Source organism: Berghia stephanieae, chromosome 3, assembly GCF_034508935.2.
Source record: "Berghia stephanieae isolate SIO BIC M18660-M18661 chromosome 3, UCSD_Bste_1.3, whole genome shotgun sequence".
Taxonomy (NCBI): domain Eukaryota; kingdom Metazoa; phylum Mollusca; class Gastropoda; order Nudibranchia; family Aeolidiidae; genus Berghia; species Berghia stephanieae.
Genome location: NC_088362.1, coordinates 28,032,010 through 28,047,051, shown reverse-complemented (window position 1 = coordinate 28,047,051; position 15,042 = coordinate 28,032,010). Strand labels below are relative to the sequence as shown.

At 34.2% G+C, this 15,042-nt stretch overlaps 1 protein-coding gene across 1 annotated transcript in view; it reads left to right on the top strand.

Annotated features, from left to right (window-relative positions):
• The window catches only part of LOC144967478 (cell division control protein 45 homolog), a gene marked incomplete at its 5' end in the record, with an annotated part of 15,949 nt that extends 2,664 nt beyond the window's left edge, over positions 1-13,285 (top strand). The window contains 9 exon segments of the mRNA XM_078904784.1: positions 96-287; positions 1,051-1,149; positions 2,812-2,923; positions 5,117-5,172; positions 5,994-6,132; positions 6,690-6,773; positions 7,981-8,099; positions 9,078-9,154; positions 10,485-13,285. Of these exon segments, the coding sequence (XP_078760910.1) occupies positions 96-287; positions 1,051-1,149; positions 2,812-2,923; positions 5,117-5,172; positions 5,994-6,132; positions 6,690-6,773; positions 7,981-8,099; positions 9,078-9,154; positions 10,485-10,549 (943 nt within the window).
• Positions 13,286-15,042: the final 1,757 nt, after the last annotated feature.

Below are 15,042 nucleotides of genomic sequence, written 5' to 3'. Positions count from 1 at the left end.
AGATTTAAAAAATAATTGCTGGTTGTTTTAATAATTTTAATAATTTTAATAATTGTTTTAAAAAAAATCATCCGCATCTTCCATCAAAATGCCAGGTTGAATGATGACGAGAACTTGCTGTCCATCAATTGCCTCAGAATTTCCTTTGAAGAGGAGTTGAATATAAGTCTATATCGACATTGGACGTTGTTTGACAGCATCTGTCACTCAGCGCCATTTGCCTGTAAATTCCGTCTGTGGTCTTTGAAAGGACAAAAAAGACTTCATGAGTTCTTGGCTGAAATGGGGTAAGTATTACCTTATCTCTTTTGAAATAAGCAGTTGACTACACTGAGATCTATTGCACCAATATTTATGATCAATTTTCTCAAAACGATATTTTATGCTTAAAATTGTTTTTTATGGTAAACATAACATTTGAGTTAAAATAAATGCTTTCATGCTTATATAACTTTTAAAAAATCTTATATTTCTAATTTTGATCACTTTGTCTTTAATCTCAGTCTTCTCCATCAATTTCATTCTGACATAAATTCCAGTTTGATGCTGTGGGTCATATTACATGGTGGACATTTTTGTATTTGTTCATTATTAAATGTATTTCTATACCTTATTATTGTTGCTGTTTACAAATATGTGGTTTTACCTTCTTTTGAAAGGAGAAGGGATTTATGGGGCATAATGCCTTGATTTTTCTTACACATATGATATATCTATAATTTGTTTTCTTCTACTTGCTTTGATTTTGATACTAGCTAAACCTTTAGATTGGCAAAGTCAGTTGTAATCTACTAGTGTATTTGAGGAATTGGGACCGTTGTAACTCTTTGAATCTATCCATATATGTCATGGTTAAAGTTTGTGTTACGATGATCAAATAAAATTACTAATCGGAAGAGGATAACTGGCCACATTCCTAAATGCATCTCGGAATCTGGGGGCAAGTAGAATTTGCTCTTTATTATTTTAATCTGTTTCAATGTTATTTTACGGTTGATTGAAATTTGTGTAAATTTTAATAAAAAATTATTTTTTTTTCACCTATTTCAGTCTCCCACTCATTCAATGCAAGCAACAATTTTCAGCAATGGATTCTACTGTGAGATCAGAGGTCAAGGATAAAATAAAAGAATTTATGACCAAATATGGGTGGGTTTTCATTGTTTAAGTTTTATTACTATGATTCATTGTTGTTACCAAGCATAGCATTCTTAGATTCAATGCCTAGGTGGGGTTCCCGACCTCCCATAGTGGGCAGGGAGGTACTTGCTGTGTCTTCTATCGCCCTCTATCTGTTTTCCAATTGCTTTCTGTCTTTGTCGTGGAATGAGATTACTTAGTTTTGTCCTGATCCTGGTGGAGTCCTTGGCTGGGAGGGAAACAGTTTAATGTATAGTTAATAGTTTTGGGAGATGATATTTTTTTCCTTGTAAATTATCTCTCTGTTATGTATTGTTATTTTTTATTTTTAACGTATGATTTGTAACCATTTGAGTGTATTCCTCTTAGTGGGATCTTGTGCTGGTGTGTGGGTGAAACTTTTAGGTGATTTCAAACTAAAGTACTTTGATAGTGTACTCTTGGAATCTACATCTGTTTCCTATTTGAACCAATTCCCCTTTGTCTTCCCTTTTATTGTGTGCTTTAATTGTAATTCTTGAACTTTTTACTATCCAATTTTCTTCCTCTTTACTGGCGCTGATTTGACCTTAATGTGTTGCAAGTGCCGTAAAACCCCTTAAAAACAAACACACAAACATTAGATTCAATGCTATTATGATGAATGCACTTTTATGAGAAAAGACTTCATACATTTAACCTCGTTTTCAATCACTTTTAATCCTCTGTAATACCCTTTTTAGAATTTAATAGTTATAATGTTTGTGGTGTGCATGTCTATTTGTTGTAATTAATCTTATGAATTTAAAGAGTTTCAAGGCTGAAATAGTTTTACGCTCTTTATGATCTCACATATTTCTATTTTTAAAGCAGTATGGGGGGCATTCCCTGTAATAAAAAAAAAAAAGTAGTCATTCAGAGCCATTCGGCTTATGGAGCCGGGGCCAGAGTTTATCCCGTTTTCCATAGTGTGAAACGGACAACTGCAATTTCTTGCTATCCTTTGGATAGGTCGCTAGTCTATCGTAAAGTACTTTCCACCAGATCTAACAGACTCAGCTACCCATTCACTGCTGGGTGGACAGGGAGGCACAGAAAAAAAACTAACCTCGACTGCACCCGGGATGGGAATGATCTCGATCCCTTCGTGTGTGAAGGGAGTGTTCTACCAACTGAGCTATCGCGATTCCCAGCCCTGTACCTGTAAGGCCCAAATGTCTCTTCATTTATTATTTTAAAAGCAATTGTCCTAAACTTCAAGGGGGAATACCTTGGAGTGTTTTAAACTTCATTTTTTTATTTCATTGATGTCAATTATGAAACAAAGTTGTGAAATCTGTGTATGGAGTTCACAAATATTGGCAATTAAAATGAATAAATAAATAAATGAGTTTTTTATATAGCGCAGTATCCACTAAATGTGCTCAAAGCACTTTACAAGGGGTCCCTGGCCAACAGCAACACTTAACATGTAGGACAAGACATGATGCCTGTTAGGAAACAACAATGTAAACGGCCAGGTACTCATTTTACACTTGAGTACTGTGAGAGAATGTCAGTAAAGAGCCTTTTCCAACGAATCAACTATGTGCCGAGCGAGGCTTGAACCCAGGACCTTCTGATCCGAAAGCGAGTGTCAGCCCACAAGACCACATAGCCGCACAATAGCTAAAATCTCTTCATATTTTTCAGCCTGGAACCTCTGGAAGTGATTCTACCTTCCTTTTCATTACAATATGGATACAAAAATATCACATGTGCTACAGATTATGTTTATGCGTGTGCTGCCATTTTGGAGTCTGTGGTAAGTAAAATCTCCCATAGTGGGCAGGGAGGTACTTATTGTGTCTTCTATCCCTCTTTTTGTGTTTTCCAATATGCTTTCTGTCTTTGTCCTGGCCCTGGTCAGATACCCTGACCCTGGCAGGGAGAGAGAGAGAGAGAGAGGGGGGGGGGGGGGGGGGGGTGGGGCAGTCAAATGTATAGTTAGAGTTTTGGGAAATTATATTTTTTGTCTTGTAAATCATCTCTCTGTTATGCACTGTATTAATTTTTTGTGTTTATATATATATATATATATATATATATATATATATATATATATTATATATATATATATATATATATATATATATATATATATATATTTGACTTGAGTGTATTCCTGTTAGTGGGGACCTGTGCTTGTCTGGATGAGACTTTTAGTGATATCAAACTAAGTACACTGATAGTATGCTCTTGGAATCTACATCTGTTTCCTATTTGAATCGATTCCCCTTTGTCTTAATTTTTCTTGAGTGCTTTAATTGTTATTCTTGAACTTTTTACTATCCCTTTTCTTTCCTTTTTACTGGCGCTGATATGACCTTAATGTGTGTCAAGCGTGGTAAAACCCCCAAAAGCAAAAACAGAAACAAGTAAAATCTGCCTTCAAAAAATTATTTTCCTTGGATATCAATTTGAAAATCGATATACATTAATCTGTTTAGAATAATATTTTTTAAAGTAATCTGTGACTGTTCCCTGTTTTGATTAGACTGGTAACTGAACATATGCACTGATGGACCCATGGGGCCTTTTGCAAATACATAGATTGAAGATTGAGTGTCCATCTCTCCATAATAAATAGATGCAGTATTTTTGACTCCCTACCTCAATGGAGTTTTATGTTTGAGCGAAAGAGTCCGAAATTAGATTTAAGATAATAGAATTTGAGGGTTTATTTTTTATTGCTGTTTCAAAGTCTTATTTTAATCTTCCTAATTAAAAAAAAAAGTCCCCCAAAAAAAAATTTATTTAATTCAAATTTCATAATTAAAATTAAATCCTGAACAAGGCAGCATGTCACTTTTGCGAAATTCTTTATATTTCTATACAGCTTTATTTTTTTAGTGCAATTTAAGGACATTTATGAGCTACTTGTATAGCTCAAATTAACTAACTGCTTAGAACTATTGTGTCCAATTGTAAAACAAAACAAAATGATGACTAATAAATGTACTTTTGTTCAATCATGTGCAAACCCCTTTACCTTAATTTGAGCACTTTTTATATGGCGCCTTTTCATCAATGAAATGGAATGTATACTTGAATTTAAAGAAATGCTATGTTTCATTAAAAAGTAATAAACAAAAATGAATATAACAGCTTCAAAAAAGAACAAAATTCCAAACATGGAATGTTTCGGGCTCAAAACCCTTCTTCATCCAACAACAAAAAAACCCAATAAAGACATAAATACATTACTAAATTCCAGATAGACGACAGAGATAATTGGTAGGTCTTCTCTTGAAGAAAAATCTTGGAAAGTAAACTTGTTTATTACTTTTTACAGTCCACAGCTTCTAGCAGCCTAGTGTCACCTTGACTTGTTTCATTACAAGAAAACTTTACTGACTAGTTAATTAAAAACAGGTGTCTAAAAAATCATCTTTGCAAATAAATGTTGGAAATGTGCATTTGTGGATATGTTGTGTCACTGCCATTTGCATACAAAAGATTGATTAGTCTATGCATTGATATATCAGACCTAAGAGTTCATCTTAATTAAATTCCCTCCAATACTCTTCAACAGTCGTAACGTCTCTTCCTTCCTAATGACTCATGGTAACTTAGTAACACTGGCTTAAACTGACGGAACAATGGCGGACGCCCGTATTAAATGTTTCTCCGGCGAGCATAAAAGCGTATCCAGAGGAAAAAAACCCCATAAATTTGATCATGTTTTGACTTTTACACATTCTGATCACAAGGTATATGAAAAGTTCTAGCCAGCATGAAGAATATAAAGTAATGATTTTCTTTGTTTAGAACCAAGATGGCCACCGTTGCCAGGCGGCGTGACATCAGACTACTGAATCCAATTGTGTTTACAGTTAACAGTTCACCCCTGAATTTGCAGGAATTTCTCTTTACTTCAATTGCTGCTTCCTGTCACACCATACTATTAATCTTCAATTTGCTCAATGACCTTACCCTTCCCTCTCTTTTCTCTCAGGATCCCACAAAATCAGCAACAGATAACTTTTTGCTCAGTTCAGAAGCTGTAAGCAGGTGAGGAATAATTTTCAATATGGAAAACTGTAAATTTTCGTAAAGTAACACCCCCCCTCCTCCCACAACCAAAAAAAAACAAAAAACAAAAAGAAAAAAAATGAACAAACAAAAATAAATAAATAAAAAAATAAACCAAGATTTCTCGATTGAAGAGTATTAACAATGTTATGCATCGTTATTTCATGGTGTTCTCAGCTAAAGGTGTTTTTTGTTTTTTTTTGTTTTTTTTTGGTCACTTTTGTTGTCATTTTTATATAAGATATGATATGTTTTAAATTGTCTTTTTGTGGCATTTCCTGATGTTATCAACTACAGAAATGGTTCTGTGCTGATTATGGACAAAGGATAATAGTGAATTGGTATTTCCTGGGCATTTGAATGGATCACTGGTTTTCTTTACAAACAGTTGAAGGGGGGAAAAAAGCTCAATACTGGTAGAATTAAGAACTAGAACTAGAGCATTTATATAACTCAATATCCACTAAACATGCTCAAAGCGCTTTACAAAGGGTCCCTGACCAACAGCAACATGTAATATATGGAACAAGACACGATGCCTGTTAGGTAATATTACAATTTTTCCGACAGAGACAACGCTGTTAACAGCCAGGTTCTCATTTTACACCTGAGTATGGTGAGAGAATGTGAGTTATGAGCCTTTTCTAAGGACTCTACTATGCACCCAGCAAGACTCGAACTAAGGACCTTCCAATCCCAAAGTGAGTGTCATACCACATAGTCACATTAGTAGTTTTAGACAGTTTGATAAATAATTGTTATTTGCTAATTTTCACTGATGTTTCATTTTTTAAATGCAGGACTAATCCAGAGCAGTTTGATAAAGGGCTTGAAGCGGCTAAACTTCAAATACGGAGCATTGTATCCCAGGTCCAGACATTCATTGATATGCATAGTATCATCTCAGCAGGGCCTTTTTTATACACTTTTGTTACAGAGGTAAATTATATGTTTTCTTTTTGTTTTGTTTTTTGTTTTTCTTTATTACTTAATTCAAATATAATAAAATTTTCTGTTACTCACAATTTAGTTTTGTTACTAAATATGAATTAGTTCATGATTTTGCTTGTCAATCCAAAAACGAAAATTTATATGCACTACAATAAAATGGCTAATTCTTAAACAATTTTTTTTTGTTCCAATTAACTTTTATTTTCATTAAAAAAATAACAAAAATTGAATCATAGACCAGAAGGAGGAAGAAAAAAAGAAATTGTAAAGAATTTGATGTTTATAATTATTTGTCACCCACCCTTTGCCTCAAATTGTGTTGCCGTTATGTGAGGATGAAACATTTGACAAAAAATGGTTTAATTAGATAAATGATCAGAAATGACAGATTTTGATTTTTTGTAAAGAGACTATCCGTTGTCTTCAATAAAACAGATAAAGAATCAAACCAATTTTTATAATTTAGACTAAAATGATATAATATTTTAGCATCTAAACCACCCCTCCACTTTTTATACTCTTATATTTTTTATTATCACCATCAGGGATCGACAGATTTCTGCTTTTTCACCAAGCCTCAATGTCTGATTAGATTGGCTCGATTCACTTTAGAGGGCCATTGCTCTGTGGTAAGTATGGTGCCATCTTTTCATTGACAAGAATCTGATAACTTGTGTATGAAATAGTGTCAGTGTCAGACACAGCAGAAAGAAAAGACAAGAAATAATCATACCAAAAAAAATCCAGCTGCCCTGATAGGGTAGGCACTGTTTCACTGTGTCTGCTGCCCAATTTGTCATATTCTTTCATTGACATTTTTTTTCTCTCACCACAATTTTCTATTTTGTTATAGTACTTTGCACTGCTTAAAGTTTACATATTAACACCCCCCCCCCCCCCCCCCAAAAAAAAAAAAACACCCAAAAAAAGCAAAAACAAAGCTAAGCAAATAAAAAATAAAATAACCTCTGCAGATAGCTATAGTCAAATGCTGTTGAAATTCAGGGTTAACTTAATGACTATATCTCTAAGAGTTGTTAAAATTAGATTGAAGAATTTAGACTTCCTTTACAAACGTCAAGTTTAAATCATACTTTTGACAAAAACATAAGGTATCAGACTATTTACGTGCGGCTATGTGGTCTTGTGGTATGACACTTGCTTTTGGATCTGAAGGTCCTGGGTTCAAGCCTTGCTCGGCGCATAATTGAGTCCTTGGAAAAGGATCTTTACTCACATTCTCTTATCATACTCAAGTGTAAAATTAGTACCTGGCCATTATCAGCATTGTCCTTGTTGGAAAAAAATGTAATATCGCCTAAAAGGCGTCATGTCTCGTTCTACATGTTATGTGTTGCTGTTGATCAGGACCCCTTGTAAAGCATTTTGAGCACGTTTAGTGGATATTGCGCTATATAAAACCTCTAAACAAAAATGAATATAACAGCTTCAGAAAAGAACAAAATACCAAACACAACATTTTGGGCTGAAAACCCTTCTTCAGCCAACAACAAAAAACAATAAAGACATAAATATATTACTAAATTCCATTACTAAATCTGTCGTCTATCTGGAATTTAGTAATGTATTCATGTCTTTATTGTTTTGTGTTGTTGGATGAAGAAGTGTTTTGAGCCCGAAACGTTCCATGTTTGGTATTATGTCCTTTTTTGAAGCGGTTATATTCCTTGTTGTTTATTACTTTTTACAGTCCACAGCTTCTAGCAGCCTAGTATCACTTTGACTTGTATAAAAGCTCAAGTTATTTTACATCAGACTATTCCTTCTTTAGTGTGACACCAATAAAATACTGTTCTGTAATCCGTTAATTTTTAGAGTCGTAACAAGCGTGCACCTAGCCTGCCCCTGGTGTTAGCCGTACCTCAAAGCTTGGACGAGGGCACTTGCTTGGTGGTTGGAATCCCTCCACTGGATACAGATGATGAGAGGAAAAAGTAAGTTTCTTTTTATTATCTTTAATCAATTAGATATGAATCTTGGAAAAAATGCCAACATTATTATTATTTTTTCTCTTTTGTTTTTTTTGCTTAATATAAATGTTGCTGCTCGAAGCTCGAAAAAATAAATAACAATGTGAAATTGAATGTAAGCTTCAATTTAATATACGAAAACAGATAAAAGATTCATCTTAACAATGCCACTACCACATTATCTCATTCGTCTGTAGTGCTTCATTCATCCTGTTTTGTTGATAAAGGGTAAACCCAAAACTTCCATTTTACCTGTTTTCGTATATTAAATTGAAGCTTACATTCAATTTCACATTGTTATTTTTTTCTTAGCTTAAGACATTAGGATTCACCTAACTGTTGTCCATATCACCATTTGATGGTTGCTATTATTTTGTTTGTTGATTTAGTTTGTTTTTTTAATATCCATTTTAAATATGTTTCTCTAACCAGACTTCATCATTTTTCTTTATATGAAGTTGAAGATACAATGGTAATTTTTATCATTTTTTTTCATATCTTTCTTTTTGACAAAGATATCAAATTAATACATTAAGGAACAGGCACTGGTGTAAGAAAGAACTGAATAAGTGTGTGTGAAAGGTGCCAGACCAAACAAGAAAGGAAAATACAAAAAGAAAAAAAACCATCCCCAAAAAATCAGTCAATCTTGACTGGGGATCAAACCTCAGACCTTCTGATTACCGGTCAGATGTGCTACCATTACACCACAGAGGCTCCTGATAGTTGGGACAATTTTAATTCCTACATTCTTCACAAGGGTGTGCGTTTTACGCTGTGAACCCTTTTTAAAAAATATGATGAAGCTTTCTGCATGATTAGATAACTAAAGAAATTTGTTTTCAAATGCATTTAGATGAGTTTTCATTATTTTGAATTATTAATTTTTTCATCTTTCATCTCACCTAAACATTTTTTTTTTTTTTGTCCATCTTCAATCAGTTTCTTTGGCAAGGCATTTGAGCAAGCAGCCCTGTCATCAAAATCTACCGTTAAATTCAATGGTTTTGATGCTAATAGTAAGTGTGGAATTTATCTTTTCATAATATTCACTGAAATTTAAAGTGAGTCATAAATTGTCAAATATTAAAAATTTTTTTTTTAAATTGAGCTTTAATATAGCGCAATATCCACTAATGTGCTCAAAACGCTTTACAAGGGGTCCCTGGCCCACAGCAACATTTAACATGTAGGATGGGGCATGACGCCTGTTAGGCAATATTACAATTTTTTCGGACAGAGACAACGCTGTTAGTGGCCAGATACTCATTTTACACCTGAGTACAGTGAGAGAATGTGAGTAAAGAGCCTTCTCCAAGGACTCACATGTGCATCGAGCGAGGCTCGAACCCAGGACTAGGACCTTTCGATCTGAAAGCGAGTGTCATACCACTAGACCACATAGCCGCATAATATATTGACAAGTTCTCATTCTTTGAATGAAAATATTAATTATATGAATGAAGAAAGAAAACTATAATAGATTGGTTGAGTTTTAAGCTATTGATACATGTCAAAAATTTTTATAAGAGATAGACAAACCATGTTAAAAACTAATGTCTGAATATGATATTAACCCAGAAATGATCAAGTAATGCAGATTTTCAACCAACCTGTACCATCTAGTGGTCTTTGTCCGTAATGATAGAATTGAACGTCATCCAAATAATCATTGAAAGGTATCAAGAGTATGATAACAACAAAGTGTGGATATTTAAGATTTTGTTATGTTTATTTTATTTGTGGCAGAAGACAACAGTGAATAAAGACTTTGCGGTAATGGGTGCTCGAACCCACGACCCCACTGGTATGACAACTGGCTGGGGAAATCATGACTCTACCATATGAGCTATCCACACCCCAAAAAAGTCACTTCAAATTCTAGTCTCTCTAGAGCCACTCTCCCTGACTTCACTTCTTGTTATTATCAACATAAGTGCCTGCTTCACTCACTTTTCTGAATTAAATCACCCCAAATACCGGAGCATACATACTCAATGTCTCAATCGTTTCTATGTTATATTGACTATTAAGCTTTTATGCTGGCCAACTAATTTATCAGCGTTTTGTGTGTGTTGAACCCGTGACCTCAAGAAGTCAGGGAGAGAGGCTCTAGATAGACTAGAATTTGAAGTGACTTTTTGGGGGGTCGTCGATAGCTGATACGGTAGAGTCACAATCTCCCCAGCCAGGCGGAGTTGTCATACCAGTAAGGTCGCGGGTTCAAGCCCCCATCGCCGCTGCAAAAGTTTTTATTCTCTGTTGTCTTCTGGAACTTTCCTACTCACTTCATTTCTTGTTATTTTATTTGTTAACATTAAATAAACAAAACATATTTTCTTTCCCCAGTCATTGAAATGAAGACAGAAGAAAGGAGCAAGTTTTTTGATGCTTTGATTAGTACTTTACAGTGATAGAGAGAAGAGCTGTGTGCTGTGTTATTGCTTTTGTTGTTTGATCGCTTGATTATTGAGTAGATAGAAAAAAACAAGGAACAAACCTTAGTATATGTTACAGTGAATGACATAATCTGTCGGATGATGAAAAGGTTTGAACTGAGATTTTGTCAAGTTTAGTTAGAAGGTCAATTTTTATCAAAAATGATAAAATCAACCCTTTTTGTATATCTTCAGGAAATATCAAAGCTTAATTTCACTTCTAAATATTTTTTACAACTAGTCAAGTTGAAAAAGTTTGAAATTTGAGAAAAGTTGCTGAATAACTTTCCCAAACATCTGACCATAACTTCATGAAAAATCATCCGATTTACTTCAAATAAAGATTAAAATGCTCTGGGGAGCAAATTCTTTCAGAAAATGAAAAAAAAATGCAAATCCAAAATTTTCACCTTTTGACTGATTATGTCATGCATTGACACATATCTTAATTTATTTTAACTTTGCTTTGATATTTTAAAAAGAAATTGATGAGTAGGGAAAAATACTATGTGGTGCACTCTTATTTATATATACATAATATATTTTCCTTTTTTTTCTTCTTCTGATTTAGTACCTTTTGTATTGTAATTCCTTTTTTTTATATGACCTTAATGTTTGCAAGGGTCGTAAAACCCTTAAAAACAAAGTAACAAACATTGTAGCCACAAAATGTAAGATTTGTCATTTCTTATTGCAATTTTTCTGTGATTCATTTCCAATGTATTGTCCAGATAAAGTCTTGACTGATTTTGTCGATAGTTTTGTACAGACATTTTGTCCGATTGTGTTGATTACTTCTTATTTATTCAATAGTGCAATTTGAATTACCTTATGTTTTGTAAATAGTTTGGTTCTCCCTCTGGTACCCTTCACCGGGATATCTAACACTATTCCTGACCTCCCATAGTGGGCAGGGAGGGACATACTGTCTTCTATCCCCCTTTTTCTGTTTTCCAATATGCTTTCTGTCTTTGTCTTAGAATGAGATTACTTGGTTTTGCCCTGGCCCTGGCCTGATACCCTAGCTGGGAGGGATGCAGTCAAATGTATAGTTAGAGTTTTGGGAGATGGTATTTTTTTCCTTGTAAATCATCTCTTTGTTGTGCATTGTATTGTTTTGTTTACATATTATTTATGATTTGTAAACATTTGAGTGTATCCCTCTTAGTTGGGACCTATACTTGTGACTGGATGAGACTTTTATGTGATCTCAAACTAAGTATTTTGATAGTGTGCTCTTGGAATCTACATGTTTCCTATTTGAACAAATCCCCCCCTTGTCTTACCTTTTCTTGAGTGCTTTAATAGTAATTCTAGAACTTTTTAACATCCCATTTTCTTCCTTATTACTGGCGCTGATATGACCTTAATGTGTTGCAAGCACCGTAAACCCCTTAACTCACTCAATCCTAGAGATTTTTGCTACTTTTCAAAATTGGAAAAAAATATCTATTGAAATTGAGCTTGTGCATAGATATTTTCATTCAACAACTATTAACATGTAAAAACTAAAAACAATAGCCTTGATACCACTCCAATAAAATGTCTCATAAAAATGTAATAAATAGGCATGGGGTAAAAGTAACCCCAGGTAAACTACGGATATAGTTGGTGTTAGGGTTTAGTGAGTTGAAAACAAACCAAGCACACTGATAGTGTGCTCTTGCAATCTTGCATCTGTTCCCTATAAGTCCCATTCCCCTTTGTCTTACTTTTTCTCGTTTAATGATAAATCTAGATTTTTTTGCCATCCTATTTTCTTCTTTTTTTTTTACTGGCGCTTAAATGACTTAAATGACCTAAACATGTTGCAACATAAAACAGCACCTGTGAATATTTCTTTATGTGGGAGACAATAATTAATATATATTCCACCCCTCCCATTGGAAAATCCTATCATTTCTTAGTAAATACGTAATCGTTGAATAATGCTTTGAATGTGTTGAATCAAAATGTTATTCATGGATTGCAGAATATTTTCGCGCATGTTTTTTTTTTTTTGGTGTGAAATAAGGTGTAAAAGGCGGCTGATTGTCAATTAAAAATAATCTTTTGGTACGCATGAATACAAAACAAATCCAACGTTTTTATTTTTGGGGTCAAATTGTCATTCAAGCAGAAGGAGAAAAATACAAATTATGGTGAACAGATGTACTAATACCATAAAATTTGGTCACGAAATATTTAATAATCTTACATGGAGGGGTGGAATAAACGTATTTCATTTCTTTGTATGTACTAAATTCATTATATTTTTATCGTGTAATAGCACATACTTGCAAGCTCGTAGTGTTATTGGGCTCGATAAAAATAACCCGTTTAATGAATACAAAGAAATGGAAAAATCTTATAATATTTTATGACCCTTGGTCTGAATCTGGTCTTATGTTGAAGCAGATTCAACAGGAACAACAACAAAAGTGAATTTAGAGTTAAAATGATCAGATTGTTAATACTGTTTTTGATATGTATGGAATTCATCCCTCGATTCAGTTTTATAACGGGTCAAAATTAAATAATATCAGATTTATAGACTGGGCGTTTTCTGCAAGTTGAGAAACTTTAAATCATTCCCGGCAGGCAATAAAATAAAAAGCAAAAATCTTTAAGATTCAATTTTCAAAGCATGAACTAAGGTAATGCTGTTTTGTAAATATGGGTCACATGATAATGTTTGGTCATATGACTACCAAATAAAAGTGTACATACTTACATTTGTATTGGGTCATTTTTCTTCACTTCCTTAATTGTTTGTATGTATCACCCAACGGACGATGTGACTTGTCCTCTATTCTTCACTCTCTTCTATATTATATTATGGACGGTATTAAGAACAGGTAGTCTATATCCCATATTATTTCAAAACACTTGTTCATTTTCTCTTACAATAAAAAAATTGTCTAAGCTAAGTTTCTGGGTGGGGTCCATTGTCCTCCCATGGTGGGCAGGAAGGAGAATTGTGTCTTCTCTGGATGGGGGTTCCTGGCCTCCCATAGAGGGGCAAGGAGGTACTTACTGTGTCTTCTATCCCCCTATATATGTTTTCCAATTTGCTTTCTGTCTTTGTCTTGGAATGAGATTTCTTGGTTTTGCCCTGGCCGCAGTGCTTGCTGGGAGGGAATCAGTCAAATGCATAGTTATTGTTTTGGGAGATGATATTTTTTTTCCTTGTAAATCATCTCTCTGTTATGTATTGCAGTATTTGTTATTTTTAATGTATTCCTCTTAGTGGGTTCTTATGCTGGGTGAGACATTTAGGTGATCTCAAACTAAGTACATTGATGGTTGCTCTTGGAATCTCCATCTGTTCCCAATTTGTACCATTCTCCTTTGTCTTACTTTTTCCTCAAGTCCTTTTAATTGTAAATCTAAAATCTTTTCACTATCCAATTGTCTTCCTTTTTACTGGCACTGATATGACCTAAATGTGTTGCAAGCGCTGTAAAACCCTTAAAAACAAAAACAAAACATTTCTGATGACCCAAATGGTTACGGGCTCATTGTTGTAATGGAAATACTCTCAAACCAACCCAACATATTGTCCTTTACAACAGTGTTAAATCAGGCCCATAATTGCGTTCGACAAGCAGACCAGCCAATATGCGCACGTCAACTGGTGCTGATATGACCTTACCCTTTATAGGTATAAGCAGCCAAGTTTCGTCCAGCATATAATGGTTCATTTTAACCCTTTTGTTCTTTACAAAAAAAATGAAAGAACCTTTCACTAACAGGTCTATATATTTCTGGCGCCCAAGTAATTTTGTCATTTCCTGTGTTTATAATGCTGGATAGTCCATTTACTGTCCTTAATAATAATAATAATGCTGAAAACTTATATAGCGCCTAACTCCGAGACACAAATTACTTTGGCTGAAACATTCTCAAACACACACACACACACACACACAACGGAACAGAAACCATACACACCTATCTTGCTTCTCATATCATCTACTAAAATCGAAACTTATGTTTTAAGCGAACGTTTAAAAATAGAAAAAGATTCTTTTTCACGAATGCTCTGTGGCAAGGCGTTACAAACTGGGTTGGGTTCCTGACCTCTCATAGTGGGTAGGGAGGTACTTACTGTGTCTTCTATCCCCCTATATCTGTTTTCCAACTTGCTTTCTGTCTTTGTCTTGGAATGAGATTACTTGGTTTTGTCCTGGTTCTGGTCGGATGCCCTGGCTGAGAGGGAAACAGTCAAATGTAGGTATAGGTAGTTTTTGGGAGATAATTTTTTACCTTGTAAATCATCTCTCTGTTATGCACTGTATTATGTTTTGTTTAGATAATATTATATATGATTTGTAAAACATTTGAGTGTATTCCTCATAGTTGGAACCTATGCTTGTATCAGGATGAGACTTTTAGCTGATCTCAAAGCACTGATAGTGTGCTCTTGGAATCTACACTTGTTTCTTATATGAACCAATTCCCCTTTGTCTTACCTTTTCTTGGGTGCT